This window comes from Dipodomys merriami, unplaced genomic scaffold, assembly GCF_024711535.1.
Source record: "Dipodomys merriami isolate MVZ:Mamm:240054 unplaced genomic scaffold, mDipMer1.0.p SCAF_20, whole genome shotgun sequence".
In the NCBI taxonomy this organism is placed as follows: domain Eukaryota; kingdom Metazoa; phylum Chordata; class Mammalia; order Rodentia; family Heteromyidae; genus Dipodomys; species Dipodomys merriami.
Window position 1 is genome coordinate 21,566,536 of NW_027203382.1, and position 18,299 is coordinate 21,584,834.

General features: G+C 41.0%; 1 protein-coding gene across 3 annotated transcripts in view; it reads right to left on the reverse strand.

The window, feature by feature from the left end:
- LOC138832928 (thrombospondin-4-like) overlaps positions 1–18,299 on the reverse strand; it is an 84,323-nt gene that overhangs the window by 41,056 nt on the left and 24,968 nt on the right. Inside the window, exon 1 of one of the 3 annotated variants that reach the window (XM_070031190.1) lies at positions 1,921–2,008. The exons of the other annotated variants lie outside the window; for them this stretch is intronic. Within the exon in view, the coding sequence (XP_069887291.1) occupies positions 1,921–2,008 (88 nt within the window). Of the gene's footprint in view, positions 1–1,920; positions 2,009–18,299 lie in introns of those variants that run through there. 3 annotated transcript variants of the gene reach the window in all.

The window sequence follows — 18,299 nt, forward strand, 5'->3', positions numbered from 1 at the left end:
ATAAGCAAATTATCCAGTTGAGCTGATGGTTATCTACTCAATAAGAGAGTCTATCAAAAACTTGACTTAATCAGATCATCTACTGCAATTAAATTAACCAGATAGTTAGATTCTAGCCTGAGCTTTTAAGTCTCCATAAAATTGCCAGGTCCAAGAAGCAGAAGTCCTGCCTAAGGTACACCACAAGGTTGTGCATTCAAATGTCAAGAATTTATTATTATAACACAAAAATATTGGATCCAAATACGAATGTGTCAAATAATCTTTGCCACAAGAATATTTTTTGAATTGTACCAAAAATTAGCTCTTATATGGTCATATGTACATAGCTTTTGAGCTTTTCTGCTCATCTGGTAAGATTATTGCAACTAAGGGAAACCATAGGACCTAAATTTCTTTGGGTCTGGCTTACTTCACTGCATATGATTTTTTCCAAGTCTTTCCATTTCCTAACAAATGGGGCAGTGCCATTCTTTCTGATAAGATGATGCTAAACGAAATGAACCCCAAGATTTGGACATCAGAGGTTTTTCTTTGTTGTTGTTGTTTTTTAATGTACTATGTGATTTTTTTGGTTTCTTTTGTATGTTCTTCCCCCTATTGTATTTCCTGTTTCACTGTATTTTATTTTGTATATACATTTATCTAATTTGGGGACAGGAAGGGGGATAACAAAATGCTGAAACAAGGACACAAGGTGACCCATTGCAACAATGATACTCACAAGACACTATGCTGGAAATGAACTTTACAATTTGGGAAGGGGAGAGGAGTGGGAAAGGGAAGGGATATTAGGAGAAAAACAAAGGAGGGGGTAACAATGTTCAACAAGAAATGTACTCATTACCTTACTCAAGTAACTGTAGCCCCTCTTTACAGCATCTTTACAGTAAAATAAAAAAAATTTTAAGTTAGTTTTTCTGGCTTCCTAGAAGCACAGGGCATAATGCATATTACAGACTTTGGCATTTCCAGTATTTCAACCAGATCTGAAATTAGTTGCACAGGAATCCCTGAAACCACAATTCCGGTTTTCTGGTGTGGAATCGAGATGAGTTTCTTGGTGAAATGAGCAGTTTAAGTGAGTGATCCTTGTGATGGGGACTTAAAGGGGTTGAAAATGTTTTTTGCTCTGGCTACCTGGAGAATAACAGTTGTCACTTCAAGCGTGTGTCTCTTCGACTTTTCTTAGTTAATAATAGAAATCAACCCAGGCACCAAGTTCAAATAGGAATATGGCCTAAAGTCTTATTTTCTTTTTCTTTCTTTCTTTCTTTCTTTCTTTCTTTCTTTCTTTCTTTCTTTCTTTCTTTCTTTCTTTCTTTCTTTCTTTCTTTCTTTCTTTCTTTCTTTCTTTTCTTGTCTTTTCTACAAGAAATTCTGTTTAACCTAAAGAGCTCTCTGTCCGAGGGCATTTCATTTTACCAAGGGCAGGAATATTGAGGCATCTATATTTATTGAATGTTTAAAACCTTTCCATAGACAAAGACCAATTTCTCAGTCCTTTCCACGTGTCTCAGGAATCAGTACACTTAGCCAACCTCTAAATGATAAGAAAGCGTGCTTCTTTGGGATCCAAACGGGAAGGCGGGTGACAGAGTAGAGGCATGAGGAGGAGGCTGTGCTGGGGGTGGACACAGCTTCGGCCTCCCCAGGGCATCGCAGGGGCCGAAGCTGGTCTTCAGCAGCCCGTGATTTCACCCAGGACCTTGTAGGGAGCTGTGAAACGCTTCACCACATCGCCCTAGGCTGAGAAAAAGCTTTGCATCCCTACAACTGTTGCTGTTAGGGAATGAATAATCGAATTTCAGAAACGTCTAGACTCTACCCACAACTTCCAATCACAACGTGCTTGGATCCGAGCCCCAGAGCGACAGGGATGTGCGGGGCCTGTGAGCGCGGAGACGATGGCCCACTTACCCTGCGGGGCGGCCTGGGCGCCGGCCCCCGGCCACGGCGGCAGGACCAGGTGCAGGAGCAGGAAGGCGGCTCCACGCGGGGTCAGCATGTTCACCGGTGGGTCGGACGAGCGACGGCGATCTCGCCGGGCCTCAGTGTCCCGGGGCTGGCAGGGTGCCGTCCCAAGTCGGGGGATGTCCCCTCCCCACCCCGTGGGCCGCGCAGGTGTGGGGTGCGGCGTCCGGAAGCCGTCGGGGACCGGGAGGGCGCTCGCGTCCTGGCCACGCGCGGAGCTGGGGCGCCGGCGGCTGGGCTGGACGGCCGCCACCCGGCGCTTTATGGTCCGGCCGCCCCGGGGGCGGGGGAGGACCCGGGCCAGGGCGGCCCCCTTTGGCGAGGATCCCCCTTTGCCGGGAAGGGTGGGGAGGCGCGAGCCGGGGCGGGAAGGCGCGGAGACGGCGGGTGAGCGCGGACCGGCATCCTGGGGGGCTGAGGCGGGAGGGCGAAGGGAAGGTGGGCGACAGACGGGTGCTGCGGCCTGCCAGCAGGCGCGAGGACCCGCGCAGACCCTGCGGCCTTTCCTGCTCGTTCACCTTCTGAAAAGGACTGCGTTTTGGAGGGGCTTCCAGAGTTTCCCTCGCTGAACGCATCCCCGCGGCACTGCGGGGCGCCCTGCCTCGAGGGGTCCCGGGAGCAACTGGCTTCCTGTACATGTCTCCAGACTTTCCTTGAATCATCAACATGTGAGACTCGAATAGTGACCATTTGGGAGTTTCTGTATTTCTAACGGAAATAAAACACATCTCAAGGAATCCATTCAGAACCCCCCCCCCCTTCTCTCGCTCTCCCTCATTCTCTTTCTGTATATATGTGTGTGTGTATATATATATATATATATATGTATATATATATACATATATATATATATGTGCATATATGTTAGTGCTGCTGTCTTTTGTGGAGAAGTTATTTGCATTCCAGTTTCCAAATTCCCCGTCTACCCACCTTCTTCCACACTCTAAAGATTCTGAAGTAGGCCGCAAAAGACAAGGAAGGAACATTATATAATTCGTTTTCTCCTAACACAGTGTAGGGATGAACTAGAGGGGCCAGGGAAGATATCTGAAAATCTAGGGCTAAATTTTCCTCATGTAACAATCTTCACTAATGTAGAGGAGATCCAGCTGATGATTTCTAACTTTTTTTTTTAATTGTGAAAATTCTGTACAGAGGGGTTACAATTACATGGGCAAGATAATGAGTACATTTCTTATCAAGCATTGTCGCCTCCTCCTTTGTTTCCCCTTCCGATCCCTTCCCAGCCTCCCCCCGCCCCCCCCCAATTCTCCCTGCCCCCCCCCCCAAAGTTGTAAAGTTCGTTTTCGACATAACAACTTGTACTTCTCATTATTGCAACGGGTCCACCTGTATCCTTATTTAAACGACTTGTTTTCTAACTTTTATGTCTGGAAGAATTCATTCAAAAGTTGAAGAAACTATCTGCCACTAACTAGGAGATTAACGTGGTGTCTATTCCCAAAGATAGAGGAACCATCAATTAGGGTTTAAGTTTACAGCTACTCTTGGAGAGTTGTGCTTTCCTTCCAGTTCTCTTCTATTTAAGATCTAACAGACTTGGAGGGGGGAGTTAAAGAGGTGGGGGAGGGAAAGGATAGTGGGAGAACAACAAAGAAGGGGGTAACAATGCTCAACAAGAAATGTACTCATGACCTTACTCTTGTAACTGTCACCCCTCTGTACAGCATCTTTACAATAAAATAAAAATTAAAAACTCTAACAGATCTACCGAAGCTTCCTTTAGTGTCGTGTTAAAGTCACTGGATGAAATGAATCACCGTATATCCACCAATGAGAGCTCTGGAGAGACACAAGGATGTGTAAATAAGTTTCTACTTAAACTTGGGAAATTTTAGGTCCCCAAACCTTGTCTCCAGGACTGAGTTGGAACAAGCAGAACAGCTTTGCTTTTATCTGTTTCATACAATGCACTTCAGAAGGGATTTTCTTTGAAGAAGTGGATATTGACAGGTTTGAAAGCTACTATTTAGTGAGCTTATTAAAATCTTTTTGGGGAGCTTAAAAACACAATTTAGATGCTTACAGGATACCAAGGAAACCAAACATGGAAAGGGACAATGAAAACTGGGCTTGGTGGCACTTGCTTGAGGAAGGAGGTTTATGAGTTCCAATCAACCTGAGCTATAGAGAGTTCCAATTCAGTCTGGGCGACATAGTCAGACCCTGTTTCAAAAAACAAAACAAAACAAAACCTTAGACAACAACAAACACACATTTAAAAAAAACAGAAAAAGAACAACTAGCATACTGTGTGTGCCATAGCTTACTCTGACATATAAAATAGTTGCCTGTGTGAGTCCGTGGGTTTCCTCTCCCACCTAGTATTCCTCCCTCCTCTGTATGCTGGTCAGCAGTCTGGATAGAATGGGAGAGTAGATAGAAACTAGAATGGTTCCCTCCTTTCTGTCCTGAACTCTGTCTTTGGAACTCTTGTAGGTAAGAGCCACAAAGCCTACTTTCTGCCCTGTGGCCATTTGTCCCTCTAGCTACTAACAGTATCATGGTTCTCAGTTTGTCATCTCAGTTCTACCACTATGTAACTGTTTCCCTCTACTAAGTTCCTCCCACTTAAAATACCTGGTGTGTTTTCACCAGGTGATATGTATGAGTAAAACTAAGCTATAAGTTATTTGAAGGTATTATATTTTAGGCATCTTAGCCATTTTTTTTAGAAATCCCTGATTTTTAGTAGGTTCCCAGAACAGTAGCTTGCATATATAGGGACACAATAAATGTTGGTTGAACTAAGCTGCTACTAAGTGCAATGGAGAAAAGAAATATATCTCCATTAGCCTAACAGAACTGATAACTATGTCTAGAAATCCTGCATTTTTATGAAGCCGCACACAGGGGAGTCTCAGTAAGTTTCCTCTTCATGTTTTCTGAATCAAGAGGAAATTTTATTTCAATAAAATTAATTAAATCAACTGTCAAATCTAAGGCAAGGAGGGAAAGAGCTCAATAGTTTCATTTCTGTGTCACCTTGTTAAAATCAATGTGGTTGCCCTTGCCCTGAATTGTATTATCTTAATAGTGTATTAAACTATCAGGCTTTGTGCGCCTGAGAATTATCACATTTGCTTTTGTAGCACCAATTCCAAATACAGTGTTTGAACACATAATAGTGAATAAATAGATCATTGACTCAACTTCTCTTTCCAACTACTTTGAACTGGAAAAAAGAGATACTATGATGTTAGTCACCTGTGTATAATATAAATACAGTAGGTTGGGGAAATTGACTTGCTTGTTCAACAGATGGGTACACAAAGTGCTTCAAATCAGATGCTTAAAAAGTGCTTGTGCAATTAGGCTTGCTTGCCATTACACCTCTGTCTTTGCCAAGATAGCATGCCTACATTCATATAATGAAGGGTCATCAACATGGAGAGGAGTATCATCGGTTTAGGAAAAGCCAGACAAAATCAGTTGATGACTGACTCATACAGAAAAATGAGCTCCAGGAAGATCATCAGAACTGTCTAGCTGACTCCACACAGAGAAGCAATAAATTTTTTTTTTTTACCAGTTATTGAGGTGTGTGTGTGTGTGTGTGTGTGTGTGTGTGTGTGTGTGTGTGTGTTTGTGTGAATGTTCTACAATACTATATTGACAATGGGTAATTAGAATACTAAGTTTCTTCCCCTTCCCCTTCTGTTTCTTCTTTCCCTTTCTCCTCTTCCTTCCTCTCTTCTTTTTTTTTCCTTTTCTTTCTTTTTTAAAAAGTTGGTCATGATCCTATTGCAATGTTGATAGGAATGTAAACTAGTACAACCAACTCTGGAAGGAGGTTTGGAGGTTCTTCAAAACACTAAGCATAGAACTTCCCTATGACCCAGGCATACCACTCTTGGGCATCTATTCAAATCATTTAAGTTAGGATATGGTAAAGACACTTGTGTACCATCTTCATTGCTACACTATACACAACAGCCAAGTTATGAAAACATCCCAGACACCCTACAACAGATAAGTAGATTGAAAAAAAATGTGGTATATATACACAATGGAATCTTACTCCTCCATTAAAAAGAATATGGTTATGTCATTTGCAGGAAAATGGATGGACCTAGAACAAATCATGCTAAGTGAGCTCAGAAAGACAAACAGTGCTTGTTTTTTTTCTCATATGTGGAAGCTAGATCTAAAATATACTGGACAAGATAACCTCTGCAGGACTCCAGGAATTCACAGACAAACAGACCAAAAGAGGATACCAGAAGGGGAGGAACCCAAAGGCATAACTCCCTTGAACCAAATACTATTTGTTGAAGTGAGTTCCAGGCATGGGTTATTAATGTTGTTTTGGTGGAGGTATTATATGTGTGTGTGTGTGTGTGTGTGTGTGTGTGTGTGTGTATTTTCATTTTTTCTGCTTCCTGAGAGGAGAAAGGGGAGGACACAGAAAGGGAAGGAGGAAAGCTTAATAAATGTAATCATGGTATTCAGAATATACTATGTGGAAAATGAATTATGTAATTTGTGGGCAGAGACTGGAGGGAAAAACTGGGGGAAAGTGAAGGAAGGAGAGACATTGTCCAAAAGGGAAATGTATGGCCAGGCGCTGGTGGCTACTCAGGAGGCTGAGATCTGAGGAGTGCGGTTCAAAGCCAGCCTGGGCAGGAAAAGCTGTGAAACTCTTATCTCCAATAACCCACCAGAAAACCAGAAGTGGCGCTGTGGCTCAAGTGGTAGAGCACTTGCTTTGAGCTGAAGAGCTGAGGGACAGCTCTCAGGCCCAGAGTTCAAGCCCCACGAACCAGAAAAAAAAAAAAAAAGGAAATGTATGTATTACCTGATGACAACCCTTCTGTACAACATTTTAATAATAACAATGAAGTTCTATTAAACATGTTGGTCCTGGTGTTTGAACTCATAACTTCATACTTGTTGGGCAGGCACTCCCCTGCTTGAGTCATATCACCTGACCTTTTATCTCTGATTATTTTTGAGAGGGGGTCTACTTCTAGTCAATCCAGTCAACCTGAGTTGTACCTGTTTTATACTTGTTTATATTTCTTTTGGAAGATGGGATGAAGGCACATGCTGCCATACCCAGATATAGTTTGAGATGCAGTCTCACAAACTTTTGCCTGGGGTCGCTTCTACCTTCCATCCTTCAGATTTCTGTTCCCCACATAGCTAGAATTACAGATATGAAGCATAGGTGCCTGATTTTTTTCTCTGTTCGAATACACAATGTGTTGTGATGTACAATAGGATGATTTTTTATTTCTGTTGCTGGTCCCTGGGGCTTGAACTCAAGGCTTAGGCGCTATCCTTGAGCTTTTGTGCTCATGGCTATAACTTGGGCCATGACTCCATTTCTGGCTTTTTTGGAGGTTAATTGGAGATAAGAATCTTGCAGACTTTCCTGTCCAAGCTAGCTTCAAATTGTGATCCTCAGATCTCAGCCTCCTGGTCATCTAGGATTGCAGGTGTGAGCCACCAATGCCCACTTAGAATGCCATTTTTGATCTGACTATTGACAATTTCAAGCCCTACTACTTCCTTTCCTCTCAGCTCCAATTGATGAGAAAGCCTGGATGCTAATGCTGGCTGTATGTTTCATCTCTGGACACTCTGGCTCATGCACAGGGATCCTTCCTACCAAAGCCATTCTCCTTTCCCTGCTCTCTCAAGCCATTTGCTGAGCAGCAGGCTAGTCTACTTTGCTCTTCCTAGAATGGCTTATGATGTGAGTAATAGACTTTTAAACCACTTCCCATGCCTGTGTGGCATCAGCATTAACCTTGACATCTAAACACAATTTTAAGGATGGGAATGTGGTCCATGCTACTCCTGAGGGATGGGTACAGCAGTCTTCTAACATTCCTCTTGAGGAGTGGGAGACATTACTCACCATATACTGCTGTTTGGCACAACTGAGTAGCTTTCTTATACATATTTGTTCGTTGAGACATGTATAACACTATCATTAGTTCTGCCAAGTTTCTATCTGGATTCTCAAAGGGACCATAAATGAGATGGTTACTAACATTTAAAAATGGGAAAGGTAATATAGTTTCCATTCTGCTTTGTGGGATGACATTTACATCACAGCCCTGGGAAAGTGGACTTTGCACTGCTGTTTAGTTTACTGTTAATTACAATGGAAGGGAATCTATTAAGTGACAGCAAAATAGCTTTTCTAGAAGCCACTTAGCACACATAAGAGCCCAGTAAATGAAGCAGGGGGCTTTTGATTAGAGTGTAATTTAAACATAGATTTTTTTTAGGTTTTTAGAAGATATTTTGTTTTAGCAATTAGGCACTGAAGATTAGTGAAGTACAAAAAGGAGTTGTAAAATCACTTTCTTTCAATCTCACTAAGGGTCTCAGTAGACTCTATAAAAAGTCTCTCATTAAGCTTCTTTAATATACTTTACTAAACAATGTGTAAAACTCCTTAGGAAAAAATACCAATAAATGAACAGTGAGGATTTTTTTTTTTTAGCTAATAACCTTGTCTACCCAACTTGGAGTCCAGAGAGAGTTTTGACAAGTACCATCTCTTAAATTAGTCAATTCCTTCATTAAATAGCCCATTCATCTATCCATACTGTAAGTCCCACAATATTTAATGATAATGATGATTACTGTGCCAAGAAAACCCAAATTTAATGCCAGATGGCTAAATACACTTACCATGAAAATAAGGCACAGAGTACAATGAAGTAATAGGACATGGAGCAAGCTCATAAAATACACTAAAATTGTATCAATTTGGAAGAAAGGAGTTCAGAATTTGGGATAAGTTGACTGGATCTGAGTTGAGGTTCAACGGCAGCGAGGAAGGAGAGGTTTGTAAGCACTCAATAGCATTACTCGAATACCTGGAGATACATTTAATCTAAGACATGAGGCATTTTGATAATTAACTGTTACCAGCAAACTTGGTACTGGTAACTACAAACAACCCTTGGCTAGTTCATAAAGAAGCTGGATTAAAAATCTATTATTCTTTCTAATTCTACATAAAAAGATGTGACTTTTACTATATTTTGACAAAAGCATTATGCTCAAAAGGATATTTGCCTATGAAGTATGATATTTTACAATCTATCCTCATTGATGTAAAAAAATTCAACTAATCACTTAGCACCCATGCATTAATTTACTCAGGAAATACTTAGAATGTTCTCATCAATGTCTAGACAACAATTATGAATACAATGTCTACTCTGCATCAAGTTCTACTCAGGAAAATAAATAGTACATGCTGTAATAAATAGGGATGTGTCATAAGAAATAAAGACATACTGGGGAGAGAACAACTTGGAGCTAGAGAGTGTTAGAAAGGGCTTCTAGAAGAGCTAGCTTTTCTCTTACATGGTAAAAATGTGGAGGCATTGTTTAGGTAACAAAGTTAGGGGAGAGGGAATTCCCTCACAAGGAGAGGGAATGCATTGTTAGATGAAAGATCATGAGAGAAATGCCAACAATATATCTGGTTTCTGAGTTATATGCCATACACGGACATACAAAGGGTAGATGAGGGCTTGTCTTCGCCATGGTGAATTTAAGGCACCTGCAGCTGTTCCCTTACACTTACATGGGTTTATGGTGCAGGAGGAAGCTTTATAAACATGGACACCACATACACTTATAAGGAATGACCAAGGCTCTTAAGTATAGATGAGTGTAAAACAAGAAAAGCTAAGGGTAAAGTAGAACAGTGAGGAGAACCAACATTGAAAGACTGCCAGAGGTGAGAGAAAAGTTGAGACGTGTGGTGTCAGGCAGGCAGGGTGAAGGATCACAAATTCATGGAATGGCAAAGCAAGATGCAGACTAAATCAAAAAGAGGGCTCAGGGTGTAGCCCAGCAGTAGAACATATGCATGAGACTCTGGGTTTGATTGCCAGCACCAAACAAGTAAATAAAAAATAAAAAAATATTTTTCTTGGGTTTAATACTGAAGCCATCAGTGACTGAAGCAGTTTGATGGAATAGTGTTGAAAGGCCATTTGGGGGTGAGGATATAGACACTGAAGTGGAGATTACAAGGGTCACAGGGCAGTGAGCTCTGGAGGAGCTGGTCAGTGGGGCTGACTTCATGGAATATATACAAATCTGGTTTCATTCACACGGAATAGAACTTCCAGGGTGGGAATCACAGATAAGTGATTTTTCTTAATCAAGGGCCACAAAAATGAAAATAGTATGTATCATTTGCTGGTCTATGAAATTTGATAATGTATACTTTTGTCTTTCTTTTATCTTTTTTTTTTCTTTTGAGACAGGTGTCTCAATGAAGTCCAGGCTGGCCTGGAAATCACTAGGTTGCCCAGGTTGACCTTGAATTCATAATCCTTTTACCTCTGCTTCCCCAAAGTTGGGATCATTGGCATAAGCCTGCTATTTTATGTCTTCTTATAATGATCTTTCACTTTAAGATGACTGTCACCATTCCAATGACATGAGCTTCATGGGAACTAAAGGCCATCTATGTAATATATAGTGACAATTTCCAACTCTGAGGGTTTACCATATTCTATTGCAGAGTTTATGGAGTGTTTCAGGACATTTGGCAGTTACTGAGCTTTCCCCATGGTTGTAAGATGGCTGCTGCAGCAGCTTGAAAAACCTTCCATCTCTCCTCTCCTCCCCTCCCCTCCCCTCTCTTCTCCTCTCCTCCCCTCCCCTCTCCTCCCCTCTCCTCTCCTCCCCTCTCTTCTTACTGCTTTCTTCCTCTCCTCTCCCCTCTCCTCCCCTCTTCCTCTCCTCCACTCCTTCCATTATCTTCCTCTTCTTTCCCTTCTTTCCTCTTCTCTCCCTTTTCCTTCTTCCCTTTTCTCTTCCTCTTTCTTCCCTCCTCTCTCTCCCATTTCTCCTCTTCCTTCCTTCTGCTCCTTTCTCTCCCTTCTTTTCTTCCCACTTCTCTCTCCTCTCTCTTCTCTCCTATATTTTCTCTCCTCTCCTCTCCCTTACCTCTCTCTACTCTTCCAGTGAGGAAAACCTTTCCCAGGAGATTTCGAAATTTTATTGTCCAGAAGTAAACCATGGACATACTGATGTCTTGTCCATTGGAAGGGCTAAGAAAGTGACACTCTAGTGTTTTCAGCCTGTTGGGGGGGGGAGAGGATGGATTCTAGTAGGAAGAGAGAAGATAATGGATGTTGGCACTACTGTGCTCAAGAACGGGCTCCTTGGTACCCACTGCAGTCACTGAGCATTGCCAGGTGGAGCTCTGCCAAATGGCCCTTATTCTCCTGTGAGGTTTATAGTACAAACATGCAAACTCAGAGAAGCAATGTGCTGATGAATAGGAATGGAGTGAGACTGTAGAGAAAACCAATAAAAGACTTAGGCAGAAAGAGAGAAAATGGCTTCAATTTCTATCATTTAACTAAGATATATTTCTAAACCAGAAATCTGCAAACTGGTTGACAGGCTCAATCTGGTCACTGTGTTTTTTTCTGATATCATCAAGTTAAGAGCAGTTTTTATAGTGTTAGATTTTGGGGAAAGAAATAAAAACAGGAGTAAGATTTCTGACATGTGAAAATTATGTGAAGTTCAAATTTCAAGGGATGTAAATAAAGTATTATTGGAACACAATCATGCTTACTTATCACTAGTTGTTTTTGTGGTACTGTGGCAAATTGAGTAGTTGTCACCAGAGTCTGTAAGACATGCCAAAGCCTAACATATTTACTTTCTGGTATTTACTGGCCATAATTTCCCCAACGAACCTAATCTATTAGTGTTGGACTCCATTATCAAGCAGAAGAATGGGGTAGGAAGGGGAAGCCAATACCTGTGGAATCCCTTTGGTTCTGTTCCTGACATTCCTACCTTTTATGCAGAACTAGAAGACCTCTCCCCTTAGCTTGCCTTTTCCTTCAGAACATTCTGAATCTCATCACAACTTGTGCATGTGTCTTTTTATTTATTTCACAAATAAAACATCAGCCAGGTGCTAGTGGCTCACTCCTGTAATCCTAGCAACTCAGGAGGCTGAGATCTGAGGATCACGGTTCAAAGCCAACCCAGGCAGAGAAGTCCATGAGACTCTTGTTTGGGTTTTTTTTTACTGTATTTTTTTGTCTTTTCATTTTTGGTACTGGGGATCGAACCCAGGACGCTGCACTTGCTAGGCAAGCGCTTTGCCACTGAGCTACATCCCAGCCCGTCCATGAGACTCTTATCTCCAATAAACTACTTAGGATAGGCCTGAAGTGGTACTGTGGCTCAAATGATAGAGCATTAGCCTTGAGCATAAGAGGCTTGGGGACAGTGCCCTATCCCTGAGTTCAAGCTCCAGGATGAGCAAAAACAAAAAACAAAACAAACAATAACAGCAAAAAAAGCCCACACAAATAAAACATCTAAAAGCTGTTCAAAGAAAGAAGAGTCTAATCCTGTGTAGAAGCTCAATGTCTTAGATTACCACCTTGCTTCCCAGTTCCATAGACTAATAAATGCTAAGTCTGCTGCTGTTCTTCTTCCCCTCTCTAAGTACATGGAGAGCGTACGTAAGACCAGCTCATATCATTCAAGAAATGGGAAGGATCTAGTCACTGACTTGAAAAATCTAATGACACGGTATAATTCTTCTCATGGATCTAGGGAAATGTGTACGGCAAACATACTTTACTGTTCCATGTGAACTTTCTTTGATAGACAGCATATGTTTTGCCACCCATGCTAGTTAAAAATGGATTTCTGACTTTCTATGGGCTTCAGAAAGACATTTTCTCATGGTGTTCCCTCATGCTCTGTCATAAAATAGTTCTACATGTGATTCAGTCACTAGAGATGTTGGTTATTCTGGTTGCCACACTTAAAAATTGACCCATGGGAAAGAAAACAGGGATGACAAATCTAGTCAACTTTTAGCAGAAAAACCAGGTAGAACTGTAGAAACAGGATCAGGAAGAAGAACAGAGAAAGGGACATGCAGGAGGTCAGAGAAGGGAAAGTGAGGGGTGGCACAGGGTCTGTCAGGACAAACTTGATATGTCCAGGGGTGTTGAGGATCCATTCCCTTAAAACACCTCTCATGAAGCGTTCTCCTTGAGCTGCCTAGCAGCTCGTTTTCTGATGCCCTCTGTCTGGAGTGAAGTGTTCCAGATACAGCTGGAAGTATTCCATTTACAGCTCTCTGAAGTCATGCGTAGGGTCAAGGCTTCACGGGCTGGAGCTCCTGTTATCTTGGTCAGAACAAATCTTTCAGCATTGTCTCTCTATCTGATAGCTTGAAGTAGAGGCCTGCAAATCTGCCTTGGCACCCTTTATCAGGGTGTTTCCATTGAGATCCTGGTTTTTGTGAGGGGGGGTTGGTTTTACATCTTTATGGGCAGAATACACCGACTTAAACATATGTCCTTGTGTATTTATGCATATCTATGCACACACATACAAACACACCAAAGCAAACCATTTCTCCCTTTTGTGTAGAAGCATATATTATGTTTTTAGCTACTAATAATACACATTGTAATAGTAACCAAAACATCCCATTCAAAGATGGTATTCTCTCTCTCTCTCTCTCTTTTTTTTTGAGTTACTAGCAACTTGATTTACACTTGATGGACAAACGTTTTTTGAGATGTAGTCTCCTTATTAGTCCTCCTATCTCTGCCTCCTAAGTAGCTGAGACTCAGGCATGCATTGTTGTGACCAGCTAGCAGCTCTGTCTTATGTTTGGTTTCATTTAATTGTCACAATAAGAAGGTGAACAAGTCAGGACAGCTATAATTTCCACTGTACAGACCAAAAAAAAAATCTCAAAGTCAAAGGGGTTGAATGAACTTCCCAAGGAAATACCAAAGCCTCGACTCAAACTTAGGCCTTCTGTCCGCAGGTTCAGTGCCTTTCTGTGCTGCAGCACTGCCTTATTGGGAGCGAATGTGGGGTCAGTACACAAACGCTGCTTTCTGGTAAGGGGAGGCCAAAAGAATGAATTTCTTATCACAGAAAACGTGGGACAAAGGGTGAACCAATGCAACAGACACTAGACACTATGTTGGAAAGGAACTTTACAATTTCAGGGGGAGGGAAGTTGGAGGGAGGGCAAGTGGGAGAAAACGAGGGAGGACTAACACTGTTTGAAAAGAAATGTACTCATTACCTTACTTACGTAACTGTAACCCCTCTGTACATCACCTTTACAATAAAATAAAAATCAAAAAAAGAATGGTTTCTTGTCATGAACATAACTTCCTTCTAAAGTATTATTTGAAGCCCCAAATTCAATTTTCTAATATGTGCTCTTTCTTTCTCTACTTTTAAAAAATCCATGTCAGAGAAAGTAGAAACATTTTAACAAAGTTTATAGAAGCATAAAAAAGAGATGTATTTTACTTACCCAAACAGAGCTATTCCCATTGTGCTGTCCCCAATACTACACCCTGGACTGTGAAGGACTACTCCTAACATCTTGGAGGCTGCTTGAGGACCTAATCCCAAGTTCAAAACCAGACCCAGACACTTATTAGCTATGTGACCTTGGGAAGTAGCGTAAGCTTTCTGTGTAGGTAGGATTGTCTCCATCTTCTCCCTAGGATGATCTATACTTTTTTAATTTTAATTTTTATTATCAAGGTTACATACAGAGGGGTTACATAAGTAAGGTAGAGTGATTTCTTGTCTAACTTGTTACCCCTTCCCTCATTTTTCTCCCCCTTTCCTTCCCCTCCCCAATCCGCCCCAATAGAGTATCTTGTGAATATTGCTGTGGCATTGGTTCCCCCTTTGTCCTTTGTCTCACCATTTTGTTATACCCCTTTCCTTTCCCAAATCAGATAAACACATATACTTGACAAAGGGTATCAATATCAAATACAATGACAACAAGGGATAAACAATAGGGGGGAAAAACACGAAAGAAAAAAGAAATCACATAGGTACATCTGACCATATAGGATGATGCTAAGTGAAATGAACTCCAAGACATGGACACAAAAGGCTTTTCTTTGTTGTTGTTTTTGGATGATCTCTACTTTGTGAGTTGGGTGAGAACCAGTCCCAGGATGGTGTTGACACATGCTGTCTCCCAATAAAGAAGGGTGCTTTATTTCTAGGTGGGGGCTCTTCTGACATCACAGACCTGAAGCCAACTCCCACAACAGTTCTGAGAAGGACCAGTAAATAGCAGGGCTAGTGCTCTAGCTAGGAGTACATCAGGTCTGGATCCTGGTTCCATCACTGTGTGACATTGGGAAGCTTTTTAATGGCTCCCTTGGTTCCTTAGTAGGGAGTGTCATTCACATGTTAGTTTCTGTTGTAAGGGAACAGAGATGTTAGTAGGTGAGAGACTGCATTTGAGTTAATACCTGTTATATAGATGTTTTATGGTTATTGTCTTTTGTGGGAGATAAGACATATTTTCATTTGCAATTGAGTCTATTGATCTATTTATTATTCAGAGTCAAAGTATGAGGAAATGAGAAAAACATGAGTTGCTTTGGCAATCTTTGATCTAGTAAAATATGACAATATTTTAAGTCAAACAAAGCAACTTGACTCTCACAAAAGAAAATTCTAAATGATATACTTGTCAAGCATGGTGGTACATACCTGTAATCCCAGCTTCCTGAAAGACATAGGTAGGAAGATCATGATTCAAAGTCAGTGTTGAACAAAAACTAAGCCCTATCTGGAAAACTAAGTGAAAAAAGGGCTAGAGGCACAGCTCAAATGATAAAGGCTTGCCTAGCAAGCACCAGGTCCTGAGTACAAATACTAGCATTGCCATAACAACAACAACAACAAAACAACAACAACAGCATCATGATGATGATGATGATAATTAAGCATGGTCCTCAGGCCCAGAGAAATTGAACCTACATAGAAAGACTGAAATGCAAAAAGATAACTGTTATCATATAAGAGGAATTAAAAAAGAAGAAGAAGAAAACAGAAAAGGAAATGCTGAGCAAAGATATTTAGATTTAAACATTTACCATCTAGTAATGATTTTTTTTGGGGGGGGGTCCGGTTGTGGGGCCTGAACTCTGGGCCTGGGCGCTGTCCCTCAGCTCTTCAGCTCAAGGCTAGCGCTCTACCACTTGAGCCACAGCGCCACTTCCGGCTTTTTCTGTTTATGTGGTGCTGAGGAATTGAACCCAGGGCCTCAGGCATGCAAGGCAAGCGCTCTACCACTGAGCCACCTTCCCAGCCCCTCTAGTAATGATTTTAAATTTGTAAAAACAAATGCAAAACAGGACTAATCAAATAAAATAACAATAAAGTGGAGAGGAAGCAATTTATTTAGTCTTATAGTCTTGTAGTTCTTAGGAGCAAGTAAGATTTTATTAAATATTTAGATTAATCTTAGAAAAATAAAGGGAGGATACATTGTTCAGAAACTAGAAGAAAGAAATTGACAAAGTATCCCTTAAGATGTAAAATTTTGTTTTATTGCATGCTTCCACGTTGTGAGATAGTGTCATCCATACCACTTGATTTTTTTAAGCCATAAATAAGAAGTTTCCTTGAAATTCAAAAAAAACCCTTCAGTTATGTTCTTTTTGAGGAGTAGGTGATTATGTTCCTATTATATTTTCATTTTTACTTTTGCCACTTGGAAGCCTGGAATAAACATTGACCTCCACTTCAATTATCAAGTAGGTACTTGTATCTTATATTTTTTCTAACTATTCTCTCTCCTCTTCATAATATTTATTTTTCCTGATCCTGATTTTTTGCATGTTCTTGTCCTCGATCTTAATGCTCTGTAGAACAAACTAAGTAGGAATAAGTGTCTAAATGAATAGACAAATAAATAAATGCAAAATGACTAAAGCAAATAGAAGGTTGAAATCTGGGAAGTGGCAGCTCTTTCCTCAGTGCTTAGAGATTCACAATGGAATGTAGCGTGCATGCATGTCCCCGAATCAGCTCATGAGAAATTGGAGCCACAAATTCTTGGTCTATTTGTTGGTAGCTCCTAATGGTTCAAACCATTAACAGGTGAAATCTATTATAACAAATGCCAAATTACTGCTGAGCACAATTTAGGATAGGTAGGAATTCTAAACACAATAATATACCTGTATTTCTTTATTTATCATTTATGTTAAACACAGTTTTGTCTCTCACAGAAATTGTAGTTGGTAAAGAATCTAGTCTCCTTTGATTTAATGAAACAGTGGAATTTGTTACAACATTTCATTTCATTCTACTCAATTTATGCTAAAAATAATATCATTTCTTAGAACAATCCCACTCAAAAAATCAGTAGAGGCATTCAAAAGAACATAGAAAATAAAAGTGAGATGAAATTAAACAAAATGACATTTTCAGGCTTCAGAGTAGGTGCTTGATGGGAGGAAGGCACAATGGGGCGATCCCAAGAATTAAGCAATGAAAGGAATAGCCCTATGCAGCTGAGCACACATTATAAATTCAAACATCTCATAGAGTGCAGGAACCTAATGTTAACCCAGCCTGTGTAAAGATATGAATGCATTTCAAATAAGAACATGTGAATTGCAAAGGGAGCCGGTCAGTCAGAGTCTGAAAACCAGCAGGCCAGGAAACAGAAGGGAACGTATGGCAGTGGACTTGGGAGTGTTGCCCAAGGAAGGCTTTCCTGACATCCAACTTTCCAACATAGCCCTTCTGGGTCAAGAGGCAGACAGGAACACATGGTGAAAATGGATGCACCAGTTAATAATGATAGGCGGACTCCATTAAATATCCACTTGTTTACAAAGCAAATTTCTGTTAAATTTGCTTCCTTACCATTTGTGTGCCTGGTTGATGCCAATGTCCACCTTGTAAAGGATGCCTTGCCTCTTAAAGACAACAATGACATCTGCTGATTATCCTTTAGTCTCCCTCAGGGACTCACAAGAAAAGAGTGTCTGCATCTCTAAGATGGGTGCCCGATATAGTACTTTCACCTAGGAAAGAACCAGTCCTCTTGAGGTCAGCCTCTCATTCTTCCCATGACAACTGACCTCTACAGGGACCTTCTGCACAAGTGGTGGCAACTGGCAATTATTTTACTGATGATGAAGATGATATTGCTCCAGTGAAACACATTATTGTTAGAGGGTCCTTCCTTCTCAGAGGGGGAAATAGAAATGGGCTCTAGAATGTGGGTTCTCTCTTCCATGGGTAGCACTGGCTATCTCATTCCCCTCACCAGTTGGGCGCGCTATGAGAATGTGCCCTTCTCATCTCCACAAATACCAGTCTATTTTACTGAAGATAGTTCACTGTGAATAACCATGCAATCCCAGAAGGACATACTTAGCTTGTGACCCTGGTTCCTGAGTCACTTAGCTGAAGTCCCTATCTGAGATAGCCAACTCCTATTTAACTCCTGCTGCTATCAGTACCAA